Here is a 26,480-nt window from a genome sequence, read left to right as displayed (position 1 = left end):
CGAGCTTCAAAGCTGCCTACCTGTCACTGACAGAGGTTGCTTACACTTAGGCCAGCCTCCCTTTGTGTTCCTAGTCAGCTTGGATCCAAACCCAGTTGGAGGGGGAGCTGCCCCGGAATTGGTTTGGAGTGACCACAAAGGAGGATTTACCCACTATCACAGCCATACCTTTGGATGGGCACAGAGAGGTCTGACCAGGGAAAGGAGGGTTCAACCATGTTAGATTTAGGTAGAGAGGGGCATTGTGGGATAGCTTACAGTTAAACACAACAGAAGTGCTGCAAAAACTGAGTACAGTCACCCCTAGGAACTTTTAACCCATGGGTTAGGGAGTGGCCAGGAGATTACCCCACCCAGAAACTGGCACTGGGCATACATGTGGCATCCTCAGTACCCTCCTTTAAGTGGACTCAAAGGATCATAAGGTTGACCTTCTGTTTGCGATACAGGGACACAACGAGCTCCAAGATGACTTTTTCTTGCATTTGCAGCTGACCATGACCCTGCGGATGGTCTCTGCTGAAGTGAGGTTTGATCCCCAAGGTCATGGACCCTTGGCTGGTGTCAGAGTGCACTCCTCCTGAAGCTTCCTGAAGCCCAGGAATAAAAAACCCTTTACCAACTTTTTGCTCTGAGAACTGACAGAGAAGCGTGACTAACATGCCAGGCCAAACCGAGGAAGGTGCGTCACTGCTGGGCCACAGACTCAGGTTGCCCCCAATGAGGTATTCTCTGCAGCAGCAAACCAGATTCTGCCTGACCTCGTGGAGAAGGTGTCTGGCCTTGTAGAGCCCTCTTCGGCTACAGCCTGCAGCCTTGCCGCACTAAAAGAATCTGAGCTTCAAAAACGTGACTAAGTCCGAAGGCAGACATTTTCACCGGATAAAGGTGGCAGATCTAAAAAAAAAGATGGTGGACACTAACGTTCCTGTTGTTGTGGGTATCCCTTACAGCCACTCCTGTCCTGAGGAGAACAGTAGAACTGCTTGGTATTCCTGAATGCTTGGAAGGCTGCTCTTGCAAGGAGGGTTGCCTTTATGAAAAGCCCTGGAAGTGAAGGTACTCTTGATGAAAATGCTTTTCAGGATGGCCAGGCCTATAGAGAGCACCACTGAATGACTGTTCTTAAAATTCTCAATGGAAGAGTCCGCCTTTTTGGCGAAAAAGCACCCGCCACCAAAGGACATGTCCATGTGGGTTGTCTGGACGACTCCAGTAAATCCTGTGTAGTACATCCAGGCATGCCTGCAATCTGTGGTGGCCGTGGATCAAGCCACTACAATGGTGTAAAACAGGCCACAGATCAAGATGTGTTTGATGACATCAGACCATTGCTTACCAGATCCAAGCAAGGTTTCTACAAATGTTAAAGATAACAGATTACATCAATTTTTGCCAATTCCCACAAAGTATGGGCATACTGGCAGAGATTGCACATGGTGTTGGCAGAACGGAGGGCCAGACTGCCAGAAGTAAAAATGTTTGTACCTGTAAAATAATTTCTTTTGAACCCCAGTCTAGAGGAGCTGTGGAACAAGTGGGTTCAACCTATGTCATCAGACTCTCAGTGAGGGGTGAGAAGACAATTTAGGATAAAGGGGTACAGGACCATGATGCTTTTTATTGGACTGTGGACTCCCAGGCCCAAAAAGGGCCTCTTCACAAAGCAGGACTGGCTTCACAAGTGTCTCATTAAATGGAAGTAAGGGCTCTGAAACTACAGAGGACGGTTGTAGGATTTAGGTGAGAACGTTAGTCGCATTGCTTTTGTTTAACCATGTCCTTGCGCCATAAATTGACACAAGGATGCATTTTGCACTAAAATATGGCGGACAGTGAATTAGCAATTTGTGCAATTTTGCCAACATTTTGTGTAATTTAGTGAAAGCAAATTACATACATTTTGCACTCCCTAATATGTATTACTCATATACATTTTCCCCTAATTTACGCATACCTCTCATTTACACTGCCACATTTTCGGTCACAGTTAAATTCAACAGAATGCAAGCAGAAAAAGAATCAATAATAGCTCCCATAGTCAATACTGCTTGCAATCACAGCATAACCAAGGATATTCATACTCATTTCATATTAAGATTGTTAGAGAGGATTTATGAAAAAGGGCCTTGCTATCATGGGCGCTGTGAAACCCCAGTTTTAACAGCTATAGTGGTGTGGTGTCCTTAATGGCCCTCTTCGGTCTGTAGCTCGGCAGACAAAGACGTGAAAAGGTGGGTGGGTAAGTAAGTGAATGGATGGATGGATGGAAAGGATGTGTAAGTGAAAGGGAGGATGGATGGGTGAGTGAAAGGGTGAATGGAGAGATACCGGATGAATCAGTGAAAGGACGGATGAGTGATAGGAAGGGTGGATGGATAGAATGGTGGATGGATGAGTGAAAGGATGGATGGGTGGTAGGTTGAGTAAATGGGTGGAAGGATGAGTGAATTGATGAGTGAAAAGATGGATGGCTGAGTGAAATGATGGATGGCTGAGTGAGTGAAAGGTTAGACTGATGGGTGCAAGGGAGTAGCCAGCAAATTAACATACACCCCCCCCCCCCACTTTGATACAGACCTCGAATACCATTGGGTGAGCGAAGCGAGGAAACCCTAACCACTCTAGATAAGGTCCCTTATTAATGCCTTCCCTTCATCTTTAAGCCTTTCTTATATACATCCATCTATCCTGTTTTCATACTTTAATCCATCCTTTCAACATTCCGTTGATCCACCCTTTCATTATTAGTTTTCCATTCATCCTTCCTTCCGCTCACACTTCCAAGCATTCATACATTCTTTTACACATCCATTCATCCACCTATTCTTCATCTATCCAGTAATTCACACTCCTTTTATCAATCCAGCAATCCATCCCTCCACACCTCCATCCAGGCGACCAATAATCCATTCATCCAGACTTTCATCATTCAAACAACTTTCTTTCTCTCACTCATGCAACTATTGTTTTATCCTTTTATCCATTGTTCATTCACCCTTGCATCCATCCTTTCATCCTTTTTTATCCTTCCTTCTAGTCACAGTTTCTTCCTTATTTTCATTTGCCCTTCATTTCACTTTTCCTCCAGCCCTCTCCCCACTCTTCCTCTCTTTGTTTCCCTCTACTTTTCTATTAATTTCTTTGTTGTAATAAACTTTCTTTGCTTGACCTCTGTTATCTATGTCCCTTATTTTCAAGAACTTGTGTCTGCAGAGCTGCAGACAGGAAAGGCTCATAAATAACTAAGTATCAACAACACCCCTGCTTAAGCTGCAAAAGCGGGTGTTCGCAAAACCACTGGTTGGGTGGATGGTTTAGTGAAAAGGTGGATGGATGAATGGGTCAAAGGGTGGACAGATGGATACGTGAAAGGGAAGATGGATGGAGTGAAAGGGTGGATGGAAAAGCAAAAGGATGATGGATAGATTTGGAGATGGATAGGTCTGGAGAGGGGTGTTGTGCATCCCCCCTCCCCTGCAGGTAAAGTGGTGGTGGAGTTCTTGATGGGCCTCTTCTGACTGTAACTTGGCGAAGGCTCATAATTATTGTGAAAAGGTGGGTGGATTTTTGAATGAAAGGATGAATGGTTGGATGTATGAGTGAAAGGCTAGATAGATGAATGATTGAAAGGTTGAGTCTAAGGATCGATGAGTGAATGACTTGGTGGATAAGTGAAGTGGATGGATGGACTCATGAGGGAAAGGGTGGATGGATGGTTGAAAGGGTGGATGGGTAAAGGTGTGGAAGGATGTATGTATGAGTGAAAGGATGGATGAGTGGGTGGGTATAAGGGTGGATGGATGAGTGAAAGGAAGGTTGGCTAAGATGGATGAATGAGTGAAAGAGGAGATGGATGGGTGGATATATATAGATGAGCAGAAGGATGGATGGAAAGGTAGATGGAGGAATGGATGACTGAAATGGTGGAAGTATTGGATGGATATGTTTGGGGGATAGGTTTGATGGATAGGTTTGGATATGGATGGGTGGTCTTTCACCATTTTATTGAATGGTGCAAGACTAAATAATGGATGAAAGAATGAATGGATGGATGACAATGTAAAAGTGAAATGGTGGAAATCTTCAGGTAGTTGGAAGGATGAAACAATGAACAGATAGACGCTTGGATGGAAAAGCCAAGAGAGTTCTTCTGGGGAGGGTCTCAATGACTTTCTTCGCTTGCTTGGTGCCATAAAAAATTTGGTTCAAAATAGGAGTATTTTTAATTTCTGGTTACTCTCTTGCTTACGATTCTGCAAAAATCACATTAATCGTTAAAACATAACTGCACAAAAGCAGCAGAAAGACCACAGTTTTCTTGCCTTTTGGCGGAGAAGGTTGGGTTAGATTTTTCTTCTGATCGTCCACCCGTTTTAAGAACTGCCGTATTTCAGTATCATACTCTACCCACTCAGGAACAATCCGTGCAGCGGCTTTGAGCTTGGGCTCTTTGGTTTTGGGATTATTGCACTGAAAGTACAAAAAAACAAGTTATTACTACTCAGTCACCCTGAGGAGTCAAACTTTACTCTTTACCTATTACAATAGTCTACCACTGACATAACTAAGACAATGTAAAAAGGGCTACAAATTACACCATTGGGCATTATCATCATTTCTATAAGGTACAGTAATTTAAGAGTAGATCCTTCTCACTATATTCTTTGTATGAGGTAAAAGTTACTCATAGCATATCTCCAACATACTTCTAACCTTCAAGCTTAAATGAGTTGCAACCAGTTTTCAGTTGCATGGGTGGGTGCCCGAAGTCACGTTTTCTAAATGCTGCTAGGCTCATTGAGGAAGAGGATGCGTCTCAAATTGGTGTCTGGCGGTACCTGATCCTTTTCTACCCTCTATTATACTTCTACTCATCATATTGAGCTTCATTTGACGCTCATAAGGCACATTTGCAATAATGTAATGCTTTTTATATTTACCAAGACCAAAATAGCTCTTTTTTTTAAAAACCTTTTTAAAGGAAATAACATTTGCACTGTGTATGAGCCCGCAGTCTGAATCATCTCCAAATGCACTGTAGGGCGCACATTTTCATATATCCATCCTGCATTCCTAACAGACACTACCTGTGGTTCAATGTAGGGTCGGAAAACACCTCCTGTTTGTTGTGCTGTCTTTAGACCTCATCTGAGATCCTCAGCCATTTACGAAACTTATGGTGGTGATCGCTGCTCATCATCGAAGGTTGAAGATGCATATTATCAGACCCCATTCGAGGGCCCCTGAGACAAGTAGGGGCTACCGGGGTCGTTTGCTTATGATGTTTTGGGGTCCATCCTACTGTGGCTCTGCAAACTAGGCCAAGCACAACAGCTTCAGCATTTCACTCTGTGAGGGTGAAAGCGAGCAGTGACGGGCTTCTCTGGGAGGTAGGTTGGAGTAGTTCAAGCTTAGAACTCAACAATCACCCAGTACCACAACACCTGAGCATCCACCCTGTGATTGTCTTTGTTAAAAAAAAAAATTCAATAGTACACATCACAGGTCATGGATACAGATGCTTCACTGGCGCATGACAACTGTACGTTGGAGCGATTGCTCCCCCCTTTTCCCCATCCCCTCACTCTCTCCCAGACTTGGGCTCTTATTAGTCCTAATTGACCTTACCTCACACATGTGGAGTTTCATCTGCTCTTTAGGGGTGGCAGGGACCAGCAGTGTGTCTGACTGCCTCTCCCTCTTCTGGGAGGAGGCGCGCTGGCTGTGAGGGATTCGGCACTCAAGTCAGGAAAACAGAAGGCAAAAGTGGAGGTTACCACCCTCGTGATGTTTGCAAGCCTGCTTCTGGCCTTTGGGTGAGTTAGGGTGTGGGTTGCATCATCATGGGTCACAGGCTGCCCCTAAGTATTCTTATTCCAGTAGCCTGATCCCACCATGGCTCACATTGCTGGGTCAGTGGCTCAGGCACAGCGTCATGATGTTGCAGTGGCACACTCCACTTAGTTACAACTTCACAATATCACAGCGGCACAGCCTGCTTGGGCTTAATTTCGCTATGTGGCAACAGTGTTACCCTCTAGTTGAGAAAGACTGCACTCTGATCCCTGGCGCATGCAGATCACTCTCCTTCATATTCCTGGGTGGACAGACCCTCAAGCTCTGGGGTCAGCTGCTTCTGGCTTGCACTGGACAGTTCCACTTCATGCAGGGTTGGCATGCTCCTTACCACTCTAAGCTTGGAGGTTGGCCACCTGGTGCTTCAGGACGGGGTGGGGGAGCTTCTTCCTTCTAGGTAAGACTCCAGGTGAAGTCACCGCACCTTTGGAAAGCTGGCTGTCAGGCACCAACTCTGTTTGCATGTCAGACCACTGTTTGGTCCTGTGCCAACAGGAATAGTCCAGCCTGAACTGCCAAGTCCTCTCTGCAGAGTAAGACAAACAACTTAAGACAGGTTTCAGCCTTTTTGGACCTCTTCAGTTGGGTTCTTGATTCCAGTGGCACACTGAGTATAGGATCCCATGCCTGGGCACACCTGGCTCGCTTATGGCGTCGCAGTGAAAAATACAAAAAAGTGATGAGGGAATGCTTGAATTAATCTCAGCCACTGCTTATTTCTTGGGACTGCATCCCCGTGCATTGTTTCGGATTTACATATGACTAACCTCAATCTAGAGTGGCATACTGGGCAAAAAAAGATGGACTGGGATGTGGCCTTGAGCAATTGCCAGTGACTAATATTAATTCAACCATTCCATCCAGCACTTTGTTTTTGTTGCAATAGATGCCCTAAGTGTGATGGGTATGTCCAGATGTGGGTGTTGTGATCATTGTGTCACAGTACTAGAGCTAAGCCACACTTGTGAATCCAAAGTATCTCAAAACAGATCTGGTGTTCCTGTCTGGAAGTGACCTGGTATAAGGTCAGGCTTGACTGTTCCTACTGGAGTCGGACTAAAACTGACTTTCGTATGACCGGTCTCTGTCTAGAGTGGCGTACTGGAAGGAAAAAAGGACTGGATCGATTGCCAGTGGCTGAGACTAATTCAAGTAGTCCATCCATCTTTTTGTTCGATTTCCGACTTTTATACGGTGACAGGACTTTATACACAAATTTATGGAGTGAGAATCTGGAATGCAAATGTTATGCTCATCCCTCCATTACTTCTTCACTCTGCAAGAAGAGCACTTAACAAAGAGAGCAGGCGTAGTGAGTGAAGAACCAGGTTGAGGAAAAGTAAGCCTTCAAGTAAAAAGAAGGAAGAAAGGCATCTACCTCTCAAAAAATGGCTTCTCTACCAAACTGATGTTGAATGAAAACAAAAACAAATGCACAAAACAAGGGGTTTCCAGTCATAAATCACCTTTAGAAAGTGGCAAGGAATCTTTATCAATGAGCCAAAGAATGAACTAGACGAATAACCCTGCATGACATAATATGGGAGGGTGTAGCTTCCAGAATTCTTGACGATGCAGTATGAGTTTACACTTTTTTTACGACCTATATTAGAGATTACATTTCCCCTTTTGTTTTTCAGGTTGAAAATTGGTAAAAACGGTTGGATTTTCATTCCAATGTATTTTATGCTTTCTCCTGTTCAGTCACTATATTGTTTCAAACCAAATAACATTCTAGAAAATGGTGCTTTATACGAAGAATGTATTTTAATGCATTTTCAAAATACAAAAATATATTGTAAAATGTATTTGGGGGCTCGTGTAAGACTACTGTTAGTGGATAACAGAGAAAATCCTATGATAAAGGACTGTCAATAGAAGCACACGAATCTATGGTAGGCACACACAAACTCAAGAGTACTACAAATGTCAGAGGCATTCGCATTTGCCTATTTATCTCGTATATATACATGTGCCAAAGGCGGAAGATTATATCTTTGCTTTGCTGACCTCAGCAGTGCTTTTGACCTAGTAGACCATACAATTCTCTGGACCACTTTGTTCGCTATGGGGGAGCCTTTACCAATCATCTGCTTTCTGGCACGACTATCTGAGAATCTGGCGAGTAAAGTACGTTATGGCCCACAGGGTGAATGTACCACCACCTTCACAGTCAAACGTGGCATACGGCAAGGCTGTGTACTTGCCCCCTTGTTATTTTCTTCATTTATAAATGAGGAGGACCAGAATTTACAATCTGTGCATGCCAATACCCCAAAAGTGGCTGGGCGTCCCACACCAGTTCTCTTGTATGCAGAAGATGCTGTCCTACTGGCCAGGACCCCGATGGGGCTGCAACGTTTAATGGATACCTTTGGGGATTTTAATGCTACTAGAAAACTGATTATTAACAAAAGCAAAACAGTATACAATGGCCTGTGGGTCAAGGGACAAGCACTGTAGAACATTCTTTATGGATAAGTCACCAGTAGCCTCTGTTGATACCTTTTGTTACCTGGGTATTACTCTCTCGGGTAACGGTTCATGTTCTAGCAAAATCACTAATGTTAGGAGCAAAATGAACAGAAACACTCATCGATGTTATGTATGTATTTATTATTTATTTTCTTGTGTTCTCTCGTGCTTTGCCTCGCTCTTGCTCTTGCTCCAACTTTCCACTGCGGTGGTGTTCGAGAGTGTAAAGCAGTTGGAGAGCTGAGAGAAGAGAGTAGAGGTGTTTCTCTGCTGCGCTACAATAAATCTTCTTTTTGACAATATTACCCTTGTCAAACCATCTTTACAAATTGGCGACGATTGAAAATACGGACTCACGTACATCACACTTCGTTGGATTTAAAGGAATTTCAATTTCATCTATTTGGATGATTTCTTCAAGTGTCTACATCAAGGGAGTTTACTGCTAATTCCTACGTTGGTGTTCGGATTGTTTTTCAGGTTGTATATGCCTGTTAACTTTAATTTATTTGAAGATTTTTTCTCTTCTTTCAAAAACGCTAACTTTAAAGCTCAACTGTCTACTCTCGAGCACGAGCGCCTTACCTCGGCTCAAGAGAGTTCCATTACGCAGCAGAGTTCGCCTCAAAGCTTCTGCATTCTTCGTCACTTAAGGATTGACGTATTGCACGTTACGCTCGGGTCACGTTTGTTGACCTCTACGTGCCGCCATCTTGGATTTGGATTTATTACTGTTTTCTGAGGCACACAATCGCATTTGCTTTCGCGAATGTAATTCATTTGTTTGGAGTTATTTTGCAGTTACGCATTTTGAAAATAACATTAAGAAGCGTATTTACGTTCATCTCCAAGAGCCTCAACTGATTTTATTACCTAAATGCAGATCGCTCTCCACACAGTGCACGGTGATGTGCACACCTTCATTATTGATGAGCATATTTATTTTCGCTCTTCACACAGTGCACGGTGATGTGCACACCTTCATTATTGATAAGCACATTTATTTATTTAATCTAAGCACACGGTGATGCGCACACCATTCTATTACTCTTAATCCAATGTTGTATACATTCAAATTGCAAGTTGAGGTACAAGTTTGTATAACCTGAATTTTTATTTAATTTTAGCATCAGTGATGTGCACACTTTGAGAAGCACATCATTCTTACATCTATTTTGTGCAGGCTCAATTTTTACGCTAGTTTCATTTTTTTTTATTTTAATTTTATAAAAAAAAAAAATTATTCTTCAACATGACAAATCAAAATTATTCTAGTCAACCCCCCCAAGCGTTTTGGCCAGCAGGATCCGAACCTTGCATGAAATGGTCAGAATGGAAGGCGTATTTTCTTAACTTTATTGACACTATTGACGAGGAAGGTAAAATGACACCTGAAAGGAAAAATTTACTTTTATTACATTCCTTGGGTCCTGGTGGGCTTAAAGCTTATGAGGAAATGACAAAAGCATTGGGGGTGGTGATGCTAATGTATTTGATGCTATTGTGAATGATTGTGATACCTATTTTGCACCAAAATTATGCATTGGTATTGATAGAGGTCGTTTTTTCCAGCGTAAACAAGAAAGTAGTGAAACTATTGATCAATATGTGTCTGCACTTCGGAAACTTGCACAAGATTGTAAGTTTGATCATGTAGTTGATCAATTTATTAGAGATCAGGTTGTTATGCACAATAAGGATCCAGCTGTACAAGACAGATTGTGGATCATTGGTGATGCTGAACTTAAAGACATTCTTAGTATTGTCAGGAAAGCTGAAATGTCTAGTCGTAGTGCTAAACTCCTCAAACAGCATGCTGCTGTTGCTGAAACTTTGGCTGAAGTTGTTAATAAGATTAGAGCAAAAGCATCTAATTCGAAATCTATAATTCCTGTTAAACAGAAATTTTATTTAAATAAGAAGAAGGAGTTAAACCGAGAGTTTAACCGAAATTCTGGTTTCAGGTGTTTTAGGTGTGATAGTCCTTCACATTTACCTTCAAGTAAGTTATGCCCTGCTTTGAAACAGCGTTGTTCCAATTGTGGACTGATTGGCCATTTTACTAAAGCTTGTAGAAGAAAAGGAGGTGGTAGAAGGGTCAAATGCTTAGATGAACCATATTATGAGTCTAGTGATGGTGATGAGGGTATTAAGAAACTCACCATCAAAGATTCTTGTGATGATTCAGTTGACCATTTTATCTGGAACATAAATGATTACAATAACAAGTCATGTAAGAAACCTTTATGTTCTATGATCATGGGAGGGATTACTGTACAAATGTATGCGGACTCTGGTTCTCCTTATACTATTATTGACGAAGCTACGTGGAAATCCATTTTTGCCAATAGATTAGGGAACAAGCTTTTTGTGTCAGATATCCAGCCTGAAGGGTATTCTGGAGAGAAAATCGGCATGGTTGGGTACAGGCCTTTAGTTTTCAAATTCAAAAACAGACAGACGTCTAGCAAATTGTATGTTGCTAAGAAAGGTCCTTCTGTTTTGGGTTGGAAGGACCAGGGCAAGTTAGACATTATTCTTAACCCTAACAGTCCGGAACCTGTCATGGTTCTCAATGAAAATGATTTAATATGTGAAGAGTTGTTAAAGAAATTTTCTAAAGTTTTTAATGGGAACATTGGTAATCTCAATGATTTTGAACACAGAATTGTCTTAAAGTCTAATGCCTGCCCTAAAGTGCACAAAGTTAGACATATCCCAATCCTTCTGAGGGATGATGTTGAGAAAGAATTAGATAAACTTGTCAAAGCTGATATAATTGAGCCAATAGAGTCTGCAGAGTGGATTTCTCCAATTGTGGTTGCCAGACGCAGTAATGGCAAATTGAGATTATGTATTGATCTCAGGCATTTAAATAACAATATAGTAGTAGATACATTTCCTCTTCCTAAAATCTCCGAAATGTTGTCACTTGTGAAGGATGCTGAATGGTTTTCATCAATTGATTTATCTGCTGCCTATCATCAGATTTCACTAGCCAAGGAAAGCAAACAGTTGACAGCATTCATCACACCCTTTGGCTGTTTTCAATATAAAAGGCTTCCTTTTGGCTTGGCCTCTGCGGCTGACATATTTCAAAGATTAATGTATCACCTTTTTGGCAAGACGAAAAATGTAAAGTGTTTTCAGGACGACATCCTTGTTTTTGGTGTTTATAGGAATGAACATGACAAAATTCTTAATGAGGTACTTTCTATTCTTGAATCCAAGGGCTTGACTGTTGAACACTCCAAATGTAAATTTGCCGTGAAATCAATTACGCATTTGGGTAATACGCTTTGCAAAGATGGTATCTCACCTAAGTCTTCTTTGATAGAGGCCATTCGTGATGCACCAAATCCAAGGAACAAAGAAGAAGTTCGGTCCTTTTTAGGGCTTGCAGAGTTCCATTCTAGATTTGTTGACAATTTTTCTTCAAAAATGTATAGCATTAGACAACTCCTCAAGAATAGAGTTAAGTTTTTTTGGAGTTCAGAATGTCAAGCTGAGTTTAATTTTATTAAATCTGCCATCGTCAATGCTCCTGCTCTTAAAGGATTTGAGCCAGAATTTGAGAATGTTATCACAGTTGACGCCAGCAATAAGGGTTTGGGTGGTGTGTTGTCCCAAATTAGACCAGATGGAAAGGAAAATATTGTTGGTTACGCTTCACGTGCTTTGTCTCTCTCGGAGGAGAAATTCTCCGTAATTGAAAAAGAGACCCTTGCCTGTGCCTGGGCTATGGATTATTTTAGATCTTTTGAGTGGGGTAGATTTTGTTTATTACGTACTGACCACAAACCCCTTGTTAAATTGTTGACAACGGAGGGTAGTCTTAACGCTTCTGCTAGAATTGCGAGATTATCTCTACGTTTACAGGATTATATTTACCAGGTTGTTTATGTACCTGGCAAAAAGAATGTTGTTGCAGACTTTCTGTCGAGGTTACCGATTGACATTTTTGAGTGTGATTCTTCTGATTTGATATGGAGCAGATTGCTTTGGCTCTCAATGAAGGTTTGTCCAATTTTAGTGAAGATGAATGGTTGACAAGTTATAAAATGGATGCTTCTTTACAACAGTTGTTGGATTTTGTAAACAAAGGTTGGCCCTGTAAGAGCAAAATTCCTGATTCTCTAAAAGCTTTTTGGGAAGTTAGGCAAGAACTCTCTGTCACTAATAATTCCATTTTCAGAGGTGATAAAGTGGTTCCTCCTAGTTCTTTAAGATCAAAGATTGTGGAACTCTGTCATGAAGAACATTGTGGTATCATTAAAACTAAACAAAGAGTTAAGCAATGGTTTTGGTGGCCAGGTGTTGATGCTTTAATTAAAAGGGTAGTTTGTGATTGTTTACCATGCTGCAATTCTGACAAATCTTTAGTTACTTTGAGACCAAAGTTAGGAGAATCTTTTGTTCCGAGCAAAGCTTGGCATACTATTGCCATAGATATCATGGGTCCCATTGGTCCTGAAAAGAAGTATGTGATTGCGCTCATTGAAATTTTTTCGAGATGGTCAGTTATTAAGGTTGTTGACAGTATTACTTCTAATGAAGTTTTGGAATTTCGTGATAAGACCTTTATTGAAGAGGGGCTGCCAGTTCAGATTATTTCTGATAATGGTGTTCAGTTTTTGTCCAACCTTATCCAGCAGTATTTTAAAAGGGCTGGTATTAAGCATAGGACTACCTCTCTCTATAATCCTTCTGGTAACGGTATGATCGAAAGATTCAATAGAGTGTTAAAGAATTCTATTCAAATGGCTGTTCAGAATCAAATTGATTGGGAGGTGGAGATTTTCAAAACCATGTGGACGTATAGCACTACTCCTCATGACTCCTTAGAGGTTTCCCCTTTTGAAGTCATGAGGGGCCGTGGTGCAAGAACTAAATGCAATCCTGAGTGGCTTTTGGAAGCTGCTTCTTCTACTGTTCCTACTGAAGTCGTTAGATAAAGAATAGTTGAGAAGAATAACAAGTACTATCTTAAGTATAACCTGAAACATAACACCAAAGTTGTTTCTGTCAAAGTTGGTTCATGGGTCAGAGTTAAAAAACCTTGGAAGGTTTGTAAGGGAGAAAGTCAATTCTTTAAACCTATGAAGGTTATTAAAGTTCTTAAAAATGCTGTAAAATTGACAAATGGTAAAGTTTGGAATTTAAAGAGAGTAGCTATTTTTCATCCCTCTTGTAAGTGGTCTGAGAGTTCAGGTTCTTTGGGGGCTGCTCTTCCTTTTGATCCTTATTCTGATTGGAATGTTCATACGGAAGCACTTTCTGATTCTTCAAATGTCAATAATGGTGATGTTGTTGAAGGAAGTGATGGTGCCATTACACCTTCTGATGACACTCATAATGTACCTAATTGTGGGGAAAATAGCAATGTTGATATCAATCAAAAACGTTGTGATAAGCGCATTTGTCAAAGACCTAAATGGATGTCTGATTACATTTGTAAGATTGTATCAATTGTTTTTTTTTGTTCTTTTATTAGGAGGGAGATGTGTGTGTTAGGTTTGTAGAATTGTTTTTTTTTCCCTATAAGGAGGAGGATGTGTTATGTATGTATTTATTATTTATTTTCTTGTGTTCTCTCGTGCTTTGCCTCACTCTTGCTCTCGCTCCAACTTTCCACTGCGGTGGTGTTCTAGAGTGTAAAGCAGTTGGAGAGCTGAGACAAGAGAGTAGAGGTGTTTCTCTGCTGCACTACAATAAATCTTCTTTTTGACAATATTACCCTTGTCAAACCATCTTTACAATGGAGTCTTTAGATTTTCTGCAAAGCTGGGCTCCAGGCCAGTTAAGGAGATGACAGCAATTTATAGGGCAAGGGTTTATCTATTGCTGCATTTGGGGCTGGTGTGTGGGGCTACTACAACAGTAAAGTGCTTCAGACTGAGGAAAATAGTCTGACCATTGGGGCTTCTTCTTCCGAGATCATTCTAAAGTAGGACTCCAGCACCTTTCAGAGATATTTGTACTTCGCCCTCTGCTGCTCTAGCGTCCATATGGATTAAAGAGGAGACTAGTTTTACAAAGTCCATCATTTTAGATTGTTTTACCTTGGACAATGTATTGGCGATTTCTTGGTTATGCTACATCGATTTTATGTACAGTACACTATTTAAGGTGTCATTCCGGACTAACCCTCTACTAGTTACATCACTTAGTAAGCAATCTATTAGAGAAACTTTTATGAATTATAAGAGGGAAGTCCGGCTGGATTGTGAGATAAGGAAACCAACTGTCAAGTTGTATCTAACACTTACTGGAAATGAGGGTTGTCAAGACTATTTAATTTATTTTACTGATCTCATGCATCATTTTGCACTAGTTAGATTCAGTTTGGGAATTGTCCATCCTCTTCTTGCCTTCCCAAACAGGAAAATGTGTCCCTTGCATTTGACTCCTTGTCCATGTAATGGGCAAAGTAAGCAAAGCACTGTGAACTTTTTTGTCAAAAGTATTTTTATTGACATTTAGTGATAAACAAGAAGAAAAGGAAACATGCGACAATCCTGCACATCATCCCACGCAGGGGGTAGCATGAGTCGCAGTCCGAGGATAGCCTGGTGAGCTCGAGAAGGGTCCTTGTGGTTAAGTACAATGGCTTCCCAGGAGGTGCCGCAAATCAAGCAAGAGGGGCCTCACTCGATATGCAGTGCAGTTAGAGGATGGTCAGGCGGCCCGGCGTGCATTAGTATGTGAACCAGCCTCTAGGCCCCCCAGTAGGGGGACCACAGCAGCCTAAGGCCATGCCCCCAGGACCTTTGCGGCACGTGGCTCAGCATGCATTAAAAGAAGGGGACAATATTAGAGACGTCACATCGAACAAGAACTTCAACTCAAACCCCTCCCCCCAACTCCCTGCCTCCCCCAGTGGTGGTAGCAGCATTCAGAGAGCAGGATACTAGACTTGTGGCGGCAGCAATTAGAGTTGAAACAAGTGAAGGGTACGGACGCTAGGGGGACACACTGCGGATGGAAGGCCCCTGGAAAGTAAAGCTACCAGCGGGCCCCAACGAAACTCAAAATTCTTAAAGTCGTCCAGAAAAATATCCGCCATCCTCTCCATACTGAGCATTTTCCAAAGCCTCGAATGCCAGAGAGAGATGGCCGGTGCCTCTGTCTTCTTCCATATATCTTGAGAACAAGGGTACCCCATAAAGCGAACCTGGGGTGATAGTGTATTCTTGAAAAACAATGGTTCAGGGGTGGCCTAATAAGGTCCTAAGAGAAATATGGCGTTTAATTAATTCACGCTAGGGAGCTAGGGATGTAGGTACAAATACAATCTTTTATTTTCTTTTACAACAGTTATAAAAAGTTTCAGGTGCTCATATGAGTGACAAGGTGCATAATGTGACACGAGTGAACATAGTGGAAAACGAAATGTCACACAACAACAAGGTAAAGGACCACATAAATATATACAATTGGGGGTGATATTTCCTTGAGTAGGTCGACGACGTTTCGATCTGTATGATTTTAGATCATCTTCAGGACTGAGGAGCCTCCTGAAACTGTAAAGAGGTAATTAAAATTAAAACTAATATTAAGAGTAGGAACCTACAAACTCATTTTCTAGGTGTAATGATTTTCGTGCTCCCAGTGATAGGAATATTTACACAATTCAATTTAGAATGGATAAGGAGGCGCTTAGTATTTAAGTCAATGTATGTAGCGCTGGTTTATTTTCACGAGGGGGGGGGCTGTTTAATAGCAAGCAGGCATTTATTCAATTTGGACTTACTTTGTAGTAAGTACAGTCCGGCAGGACCGAAAACTAAATTCAACTTAAGTAGGGCATCAACTGATTTGGCAGAATAGCTTTCTAAAGAAAATAGAAAAAACAATCAGTGTCATATCGCAGTGCTTTTAACGCTATGTCCAAGGAAAGGTGCCTGCATTTAGGTAGTCATTTGTTTAGGTAATCCTTAATTATAGTGATGCTGGCGAAAGCAATTTGATCTCTCTGATATGAGATGGCAGTAACTGAGCGCAGTTAGTCAAGGGGAGGAACGTTTTGACAATGCTGGATAAAGTAACTTAGGTAATCCAGGCTTGTGCGCGAGGGAAAACTTCGCAGTTCTTTGATGGGCTTACAGAATTCGAGGGGATGCCAGACAGACAAAACTCGCTAGCTTGGCGCATTAATTTTAATATCTGCTAAATAGTATTAAGGCATGCATGTTGCGATCTGGTGAAAGAGTTGAGAGATCGCGGGCACTTACTGCGTTCTTGGAACTTAAGACATGTATTATTGGTCCAATTAGCGGTTTGGCGCTAAGGGATTGGTAGCATCAATTGTTTAGAAGCAGCTCACCAAGGGCTTTGGACCGAGAAAAAAACAAACAAAATTGTTGGTTTTAAATTGTTAATTAAGAACCTAGGCGCGAGGGAAACGCAGTCTCTAGCTTGACTTACTAAGTTCAAGAGTATGCCAGAAACGGAGTCTTGGTAGCTCGATGAAGTAATTTAAAGGTGTATTCTTTTGGCGCCTGCAGGGTGACATATAAAGCATACATATTACGGTCTAAGGCTAACTACAGTGAATTAATAAACAAAGGTAGAAGGAAAAACGCACGCACTTACTGCGTTATTTCGGATTCTAATCTGTGTTCGGGGTCCAGTTAGCGACGGGTGGCATCATTTATTTGCAAGCTGCTTGCCGGGAACTGAGGGACGAGAATTTTTGATAAGATTAGGACCGAGTCCCCGTGAATTATTAAAGACTAAAAACCGGGGCAAGGGCGTCGAGTGACTTACTTAATCATGGCTTGTAGACGGCTGTAAGAGGGGGTCCGATTGCCTCACTGCTTCGATCTCACGCAGTCATTGTGGGGCGAACAGCGTTTTAAATTTACTTCCTGGTTGCGCGCGCATAGGAAACAACCATCTTGCACAGGCGCATGCGTGCCAGGAGAGCCGCCGGGGTAGTGTATTAGGGATCGCGCATGGGCATGTGATTATAATTATTGAATCCTTGTTCCTGCGGTGGAGTTTCAAAGCATTAATGAGAGATTTAAGACCCTCGAGGGCTATGGATTAATTGCATATTTACATGCATGGACAGAAATTGTTGTTAAACTAGAGGACTGATTTGGAACAAGTGTCACCATTAAGGACTTATTTAAAAGGATACTGTCGAATGGATTTGAAGCAGGAACATAGGTGGATTGTAGAGTGGTGATACACTTCTCAGTACAGGTATATATCTTAAAAGAAGCCTTACAACTTTATAGTATAACAATTTTAAACAGTACATTTTTTAGTGACAGGTGGTATGCTGACGTTTTGGGAGTGGGTGATCAGGTACACATGTTCCATTCATCCAGAGAATTCAATCCTTTCTCAATAGTTTTGCAATTGTAAATCCACTTGCATTCCAGGCGGTTCAGGATCGTCTGTTGATTTCCACCTCTTGCATTTGGTGCAGGCTTATCAATAACTTGCCACTTCAGATTGTTTTCAGTATGGCCAAGTTCAATGAAATGTTCAACTAAAGGAGCCGTTGTCACTCTGCACCGGATCCTGCTCCTATGCTGAGATATCCGAGTCTTTACTTGTTGGGTTGTTTGGCCAATATAGAGTAGTTTACACGGACATTCAATGCAATAAATGACATTTTTCGAGTTACAGTTGGTGAAAAATTTAAGCTTGTGCTTAAAACTTTCATACTCGAATACTTTTGTGTTCTTTGTGAATTCGCATGCCATGCAATTATTACATTTAAAATGTCCTAGGACAGGTGGTAGATTAAAACTAGCTTCAATTGTATTGACCTTGTCCGGACACATTGCCGCTTTTACAAGGTGGTCTTTAAGATTTCGAGAAAAGGGGGAGACCTGTGTTTAGTTCCAAAGGGTCCAATACAGTCCAATGTTTTTAAATTAGTTTAGTTACTGACTGTGTTGAACGTGGTAACACAAGTAATTTTTGACAGGGCTTTTTTGGGGCGTGGTTCAAGCAGATGTTCTCTATGTGTATACCACGCTCTTTTCATAGCCCTCCTCACAAGTTTTCTCGGGTAACCTATAGATGTGAGTTTCTTGCAAAGGATTTCGGCCTCTGTAAAGAAATCATTTTTGTATTTACAGTTCCTTCTAATCCTCAGGAACTGGCCATAAGGAAGGCCGTCCCTTAGCGCCCTTGGGTGTGCGCTACTGTATTGTAGAAGGGTGTTGCGTTCTGTAGGTTTGCGGAACAAAGTAGTATATAATTGTTCGTTCTTGCATTTGATAGTCACATCTAAGTAATCAACTTGCTGTCTGTTAAACGAGTAAGTAAATTTGAGGTCTGGTTGATTCATGTTTAGCCAAGCACAGAAGTTATGTAATGTCTCCTCATCCCCCCTCCATATCATTAGGACATCATCGATGTACCTGCGCCATAGTTTTATCTGGTCATGGAAGGGATTACTTTCGGTCAAGATGATATTTGTCTCCAGGTCATCCACAAAGAGAATGGCAAAGTTGGGGGCAAAAATTGCCCCCATGGAGGTCCCCTTACATTGTCTATAGTATGTATCTTTAAACAAAAAATAATTTTTTGTTAGGGCTATTTCAAGGAGACTGTCTTCTTCCATGCAGCGGCCAGAGTGATTTTGGCCGCCCCGATGCTGAGCCACATGATCCTTTTGTCTACTCTAGTCTGGTGTTCGAGACAAGGATCACGAAGACCCAGCAGGGTGGAGGCCACCGAGGTGGGTATGGGATATCCCAACATGTCTTTAATTTGAGCGAGAATTTCCACCTAGAATGGTCGTATAACGGGGCAGTCCCACCAAATATGTTGGAAATCCCCCAAAAGCCCACACCCCCTCCAACATCTATCGGTAGTGTCCGGGAAGATCAACTTTAGCTTGGCGGGGTGGAGATACCAGTCCATCATAGTTTTCATATGTGCCTCCCTGAGCTCCACTGAATGATTAAACTTGACAATATCTGACCCTAAGTGTGACCATTCGACAGCCGCAACGTCCCGTTGAAGGATCCCCTCCCACATGGACATATAACGAAGCCTAGGGTTAATTGCAGTGGAGAGGAGGAACCCATATATGAAAGTGATGACGCCTTTCATGGAGGAAGTCCTGGTCAGGAAGGCTTCAAACTTTGTGAGTGGCCGAGTGGCCGCCTCCCTCACCTGGGATGAGAGCGCCCAGTGTAGGAGTTGAGCGTGGTGGTACCGCTCAGTCTCTGGGACCCCATAATCCCTTCTACAGTTCTCAAAGGTGAGTGGGTCAAAGTTGTGGAATAAGTGTGTGAGCGCTAAGCAACCGCCGTCCTTACATGCCCCAAAGGGGCCCTCGGTTAACGCAGGTGGGAAGGCGGGGTTAAAGTGTATGGGCGTAAAGGGGGAGGGGAAGGTGGTCCATCTGTCATCTCTGGAGACTGTCCTTCCATGTCCCAAAGGGGCCCTCGGTTACCGCAGGTGGGAAGGCGGGGTTAAAGTGTATGGGCGTAAAGGGGGAGGGGAAGGTGGTCCATCTGTCATCTCTGGAGACTGAGTCCCAGACCTTCAGGGTGGTGCTAGTGGGGGTACTGATATAGACGTTCCTGGGTCTGTCACACTTGGGACGCCACACCAGATCCCAGATCGTTCTCCCCGCAACACTCCTCTCCATGTGCAGCCAATGTTTTTCTGATTCTTGTTGAGACCACTCCACCAATATACGGAGTTGTGCAGCTTTATAGTACAAGTGAACGTCCGGTAGTCCCACTCCTCCCTCCCTTCTCGATCTACGGAGGACGGCGAAGGAAAAGCGAGCCCGGCCTCCCTGCCAGATAAAGCGCAGCATCATAGATTTTATTCGCCTAAAGAATTCCCCATTGAGGTCTATAGGAAGGGCCTGGAATAAATACAGGAGCTTGGGGAGAAGGGAAATTTTAACCGTGTGAATCCTGCCAAGCCAGGAAATGAACATAGGTTTCCAGCGGGCCAGGTCAGATTGGATCTGGGCTAGGAGCGATGGGAAGTTAGCAGAGTACAGTTTCCCCAGCGTGGGCGTCAATCGGATCCCCAGAAATTGAATGGAGGAATCCGTCCACTTAAGAGGTGTGAGCGATTTGAGGAGGGAAACTGCAGACTGGGGGACCGTGAGATTAAGGACGCATGATTTGTCATAATTAATTTTGAATCCCGCCACCGCTTCAAAGCGTTCCAGAGCATCTTGGACGTGAGGAAGAGAGTGGGCCGGATCAGAGAGGGATAGGAGGACGTCGTCCGCAAAAAGAGTAATCTTACGGGACTCCCCAGTGAAGGGCAGTCCACGAATGTCAGGATTGGCTCTCACTGCTATTGCCAGAGGTTCTATGCTAAGGGCAAAAAGCAGCGGCGACAAGGGACACCCCTGCCTAGTACCCCGTGAGTGCTCAAAGAAGAGAGACAGGTGACCATTCACGGCCACAAGGGATCGGGGGGAGAGATAATTCGCCCGAAGCATTGTTAAAAATTTGGATGAAAAGCCAAAGGCGGTCAGCGTGCGGAACAGGAATCCCCAGTCCACCCTGTCAAACGCCTTCTCGGCGTCCAGCCCCAGTAGAACTGCCGGGATTTTAAATTTGTTGGCTTTTTCAATCAGGTGTATCACCCGTCGCGTGTTATCGTGGGTCTGTCGTCCTTTGATAAACCCAGACTGATCTGGATCTATGAGTGCTGGCATCAGGTCGTTGAGCCGCTGGGCAATGATAGAGGAGTAAAGTTTCGCATCCAATTTCAAGAGGGCGATCGGCCTATAGGAGGCGCACTTACTGGGGTCTTTCCGGACTTGGGGATGATGGATATCAGTGCCTCGGCCATCGTGCCAGAGGTCTCGCCCTTTTCCGCCATGTTGTTAAACAGCCGGACTTGGTTGGGGCAGAGCTCAAAGGCGAAGGTTTTATAAAAAATGGCAGTATAACCATCCGCCCCCGGGGCTTTAAGGCCTTGATGGCAGCTAACACCTCCTTCCTGGTGAGGGGGGCAGAGAGCGCCTTGTTCCATTCTGCCGAAACCTGGGGCAAGGCCAGTTCCTGTAGATAGTCGTGTTGCGCACTAGCGTCCAAGTTATCCCCTGTGTAAAGAGTCTTATAGAAGGTCCCAAATATCTCAGCCTTCGCCTCATCCTGATGCGTCACTTCCCCCCGAGGGTCCTGAATTCCCCCTATGTATTACCGTTCTCTCTTGTCCCGAAGCTGCCTGGCAAGGTGTCTCCCCATCTTGTTGCCCTAGGAATAGGAAAGACGCCGTAGTTTCAGCAGGGTGTATTTGGCTCTATTAGTATAGTGGGCCCGGAGTTTCCCCCTGACGGCTGTTAATTGCCGCAATCCTAATCTAGAGGGATTCGTTTTATGCACTGTCTCTAATGTGGAGAGCTCTTCCTCTAATTGTTCCCTATCCCGGCCGCGCTGTCGATTAAGAGCAGCATTCAGTGCCATGCAATGCCCGCGAAAACACGCCTTAAAGGCATCCCACGTGGTAAAGACCGAGGTGTCCCCTGGGTCATTGAGTTAAAAAAACTCAGTGATGAGTCCTCGCAGTGTGTTACAGGAGGATTTGTCCCTGACCAGGGAAGCGGGGAAGTACCATCTAGGGCTATCCTTGCGCTTCGCGCCCCACCGAAGGCCCACCGCGAGCAGGCTATAGTCAGAGACAGACAGCGGGAAGATCTTGGCCTCCCGGAGGTCTCCCCGTAGGCACTGACTCAGGAAGAAGTGGTCAAGGCGAGAATAAGAGCGGTGGAAATGAGAGAAAAAGGTATAGTCTCTGGATTGAGGATAGAGGAAGCGCCAAGCATCGAAAAGGCCCATGTCGAAAATCTGTCGCTGCGTAACAGGGGAAAACGTGCCTGTGTCCGATCTGTGTGAATGGGTGCTATCTAAGTCCTTCTGCCACACTAGGTTGAAGTTCCCCAGGACGACCAGCGACCCTTCAGCAAAATCAATTTTTTTCCCCAACAGGTTTTGGATAAAGACATTTTGGCCAGTGTTAGGTACATACAGCACGAGGAAGGTGCAGAGCCTGCCCCGCAGCAGGCCCTTAACCACAATCCAGCGCCCCTCCTTGTCACTCTGTACTCCCAGTGGTTGGAATTGTAGGGTCGAGCGGAACTTAAGGGCCACCTCCCTATGCTTCGTGCTGGCGGAGGACTTATATATGAGCGGGAATAATTTGTGCTTAAGGCGTGCATCCTCCGATTTGGTCAGATGGGTTTCCTGGAGGCCGACTACATCTAACTGATGGTCAATTACATATTTCCAGACCTTCTGGCGCTTCTGCGGAGAGTTCAGCCCCTTCACATTCCATGTTCCCAGGGTTAATGACATCATCGGGGAACCCAACTATACTGCTCCTCAACGGCCACCCAACCCTGCCACCTGTGCTGAGTGCCCATGTGACCTCGCCACCGTGTATGCCCCTCACACCCCCCACCAGACCGCCCGCCCGTGCGTATCCTGGAGCCAGTGCTATGATCAACCCCCTGCTACCACCACTACCCCCCCTAACCCCCCTCCACCCCCCAACACCCCCAAGAAAAAAACACATTGCCAAAAATAGAAAAATACAAGTCCCAGAAGCAAGGGGGCTGGGTACCAGTCAATTGCCCCGCAGTCCGTGACAGCTACCTCCCTCACGAGCATGGGTAGACAGTACACGTGGTATCTCGTGATGATAGCCCCCTCCGGCGCCTGCAATGGGCCCACCTAGTCTCATGGAGCCACCTCACCACCGTCCGGTGCAGCATCAGTAACCAGGGCCACAGAAGCGACTGCAGCACCTCTCTCCTGCATCCTTGCTGTTAGGTTGGGCCTCCCCGCCGACACGGGTTTGCCCACTCTCTGCCATTCTGCCGAGCGACGTCGCCGCCTGTTAGTGGAAGCGCTGCCCCCAGGCGGGGGATCAGGGTGCTCCAAGCCCAGAAGGTCCAGTGCCACCTCCAGAAAGCGCACTTGGACCAGCTTGTTCTGCCAGCGGAAGATGAGACGGAATGGGTGCCCCCAGGTGTAGGGTACTTTTTGTTCCTGCAGGTATGAGGTAACAGGCTTAAATTCCCGCCGCTTTTGCAGAGTGGAGGCCGCCAGATCTTGATATAATAAGGGGCGATGGTCCTGGAATTGGAGGGGTGCTAAGTCGCGTGCCTTCCGAAGGATCCGCTCCTTCAACTGAAAGTCATGCACACACACCAATATGTCAGGGGGAGGTGCTTGGAGTCCTCGTGGTAGGCCGTGCACTCGATCCATTTGTACGGACCTTAGGTCTTCCTCATTCAGGATGTGCTTGAAGAGTGCTTCCACGTATTCCCGCAGATCAGACCCCTCACCCTTCCAAGGCACTGCACGGATCAGGATATTGTTGCGACGGGATCTATTTTCCAGGGCCTCGGTATGGGCTTGTAGATCGAGGTTTTGCTCCGTCAGGCGGATTACGTCTTGTTGAAGGCGGTGAATGTCCTCCGCTGTGCCCACGTCGTGTTCTTCTAACGTCGCAACACATTCCCCCACTCCCTCCACGCAGGTCCGAGGCCAACTGGGAGCGCAGCTCCGATATGTCTTCCTTGATAGCCGCAAAAAGTTCTATCATGAAGGCCTTGGTAGCAGGTTCCTCGTTCTCATCCCTTTTCGGGGACTTATCGGGGGCTGGCAAGGCAGGCTGCACCGGTCCTTTCGGCATCCCATCTTTCCCAGCTTTATCTTTTTTCAACCTGGCAGCCGCCATAACTGCTGGACCCCACACCCAATGGCAGGCCACAGCACGGCCACCCTGATGTAAGTCACGCGGTATCAATCCTGCTCGTCCCACAGCCCGTGACTCCCTGCAGTCGTACGCCCGATCTCAGAGGTTCGCAGGGGGGCCCTGGGCAATGTCCTCCCCCACTAAGGTCAACAACAGGTGCCGCAGGCAGGGTTCAGGGGCCAATCCTATCGCGTCCGGCGGCACCGCCACGCGTTGCCGCTGTCTTGCTGCTTGAGGCCCACACGTCAGGGAGGACTGTAGGGGGTATGATGGCGGGAGCTCCACAGGTCAGGCGTGCTTGCCAACAGGGCTTGGTTCCCCCACACAAGATGCACTCTCTCCCCCCCAATCCTACAGCGGGTGCTCGGCCCATAGAGGTCCTGCCAGGTAGGGGGGGCCGCCACAGACAACGAGATAGCGCGTTGTATTTCGCCTCCCCCACTCAGTGAGGCCGTGGGAATCGTCGACCCACAAGGCGCCGGGAAGCTCGGGTCTGGTGTGGGTAAAAGGGCCCGGTCTTCCTACCCTCGCGTAGAGTGCAGGCTGCAAGAGCAGGGTGAAAGGAGCCGGTCAGGCAGCAGTTGGCCGCGTTCCCACCGAAATGCGGGCCGAGGAAGGGCTTATGCTCAGGCGGCTGTGGGGGCTGGGGGCGCCTTGCTTCACTGCAGACATGCAGATCCCCCTGTCTCTGAAGTGTCTGCCCCTATCCAGGCTCAGGAAGCGACGCGCCTCCGCTGAAACTTCAGGGCCCCCAGACCCTAAGGACTCCCAGATCCCCTCTTAATTGCACTGTGCTTCACCGCCCGCCGAACCGCGGGCCGAAGTACCGCGTCTCCCCAGGGCTAGCGACTTGATTCTCACCTGCACAGGGACCGGAGGCAGTGCAGCGTCGCAAGGGAGCACTCACCCGCGGAGCGGGGATCTTACCACCGCGGCCGCTCCAAGCTGAAGTTGCGGTACTCTCCTCACCTCCGACGGCCCCGCCACTCAGCTCGCCTCCGTTGCTCTGGAAATCTGGCACACCGCAGGTACCGGGCTGTCCCCTGGCGGCCGCGCCGCAGGTCCAGCGTCCGTCGGTATAGGCCCACACAGGCCCGGAAGCCTCGGCCTCCAGGAGACGTGCTGCCTCGGCTCCACGCTTCCACCCCGGGTCCCGCCTCCGCTGCTCACGGGGCCGGGGATCGCTGCCACCACACCACTCGGGTCGTTGCCCCCACACCACTGGGCACCTGCTCCTGGCAGCAGCGGAAGGGGAAGCGCTGCCTCTGATGGCCCCCGTCCAGGCAGCTCCGCCGCACCGTCAGGGATCAGCTTTCCCGCTGCCGAGGCCCTCACCAGCGTCTAAGCACCACTGCTCCGTAGGCCCCGCTGCCAGCCACGATGGATTCCGGGTCAGTGGCCACAGTAAACCCGCCAGCCGCTTCTCTACGGCAACCGGACAGCAAACGGCGAAGAAAGACAGGTAGGTGGGTGGCCCATGAGGTGCTGTACAAGGCTCAGGAACTCGTGGCGCCGGAGGGACTAAAAAACACGTCCTACTCCGTCGCCATCTTGGTCACGCCCCCAGCACTGTGCACATTATGTTGTTGTGGTTTTTATTCTGGTTTTAGAAGTTATTACCTTAAACCACTGCTGCTTGCGCATGGCAATGGATCGCATATTGCTGCCTTAAAATACTTGTCCAAATTAAACAATGCTAGGGTTTGTTTCAATGTAGCACTTTTTCTTATTAATGCAATTAACATACGGAAAGCATCGCTGTTTCATTATAGTGATGACTTAACATTGTTTTCAAATGGAGATTGTACCCCTTTTAAACATTTATAAATATGATCAACTTTGTTTCCTTGTGGTATATTGAATATTACTTTGTATCATCTTTTATACCTCTTATGCTACCCATGTGTAATGTATTCAGCTTTTTATTTATGTATACTTTTATGGTTGTTTTAAACATAACGAATAAAGTTTTCGAATTCGAATCGCCTATTTATCTCTGGGCTTTGTTGTGGGAGGCAGTATGTTTAATTAAAATGATCCTCTAGGCCATACATATGCTGCTAGACATTTGTTAGAGCATGACAGTCTAAATTGCTGGCATCCTTTGCATGTAAAGAATTGAGCATTGTGGACTAAAATCACTAACGTATGCCAGTTATAGTCCTGGAAATTGGCAGATTTAACTGTAGCTCACATCTCAACTAACTTCATTCGATTGGGTAGAAGTGAAATATGAGTAGCAGGCAGACTTAGTGTAAAAAATTGGGTTTCTGGATGGTTAGGGAATACATCCATGCCAGACAGAACCCACCACACGTCAGGGTAAGGGAGTTAATCACACAAGATAAGCCCTGCTCACCCCCTTGGTAGATTGGCAGAGCAATCAGGCTTATCCCAGAGGCAATGTGTAAAGTGTTTGGGCAACACACACA

The 26,480-nt window shown here is 45.3% G+C and overlaps 1 protein-coding gene across 2 annotated transcripts in view; it reads right to left on the bottom strand.

Annotated features, from left to right (window-relative positions):
• The window catches only part of UGGT2 (UDP-glucose glycoprotein glucosyltransferase 2), a 1,586,510-nt gene that overhangs the window by 42,994 nt on the left and 1,517,036 nt on the right, over positions 1-26,480 (bottom strand). For both annotated transcript variants that reach the window (XM_078657956.1, XM_078657957.1), the window contains one exon: positions 4,326-4,473. In XM_078657956.1, coding sequence (XP_078514082.1) covers positions 4,326-4,473 — 148 coding nt within the window. The remainder of the gene's footprint in view (positions 1-4,325; positions 4,474-26,480) is intronic.

Source organism: Lissotriton helveticus, chromosome 8 (assembly GCF_964261635.1).
Source record: "Lissotriton helveticus chromosome 8, aLisHel1.1, whole genome shotgun sequence".
Lineage (NCBI taxonomy): Eukaryota > Metazoa > Chordata > Amphibia > Caudata > Salamandridae > Lissotriton > Lissotriton helveticus.
The sequence above is the reverse complement of the archived record's forward strand: the minus strand, read 5'-3'. Positions and strand labels throughout refer to the sequence as shown.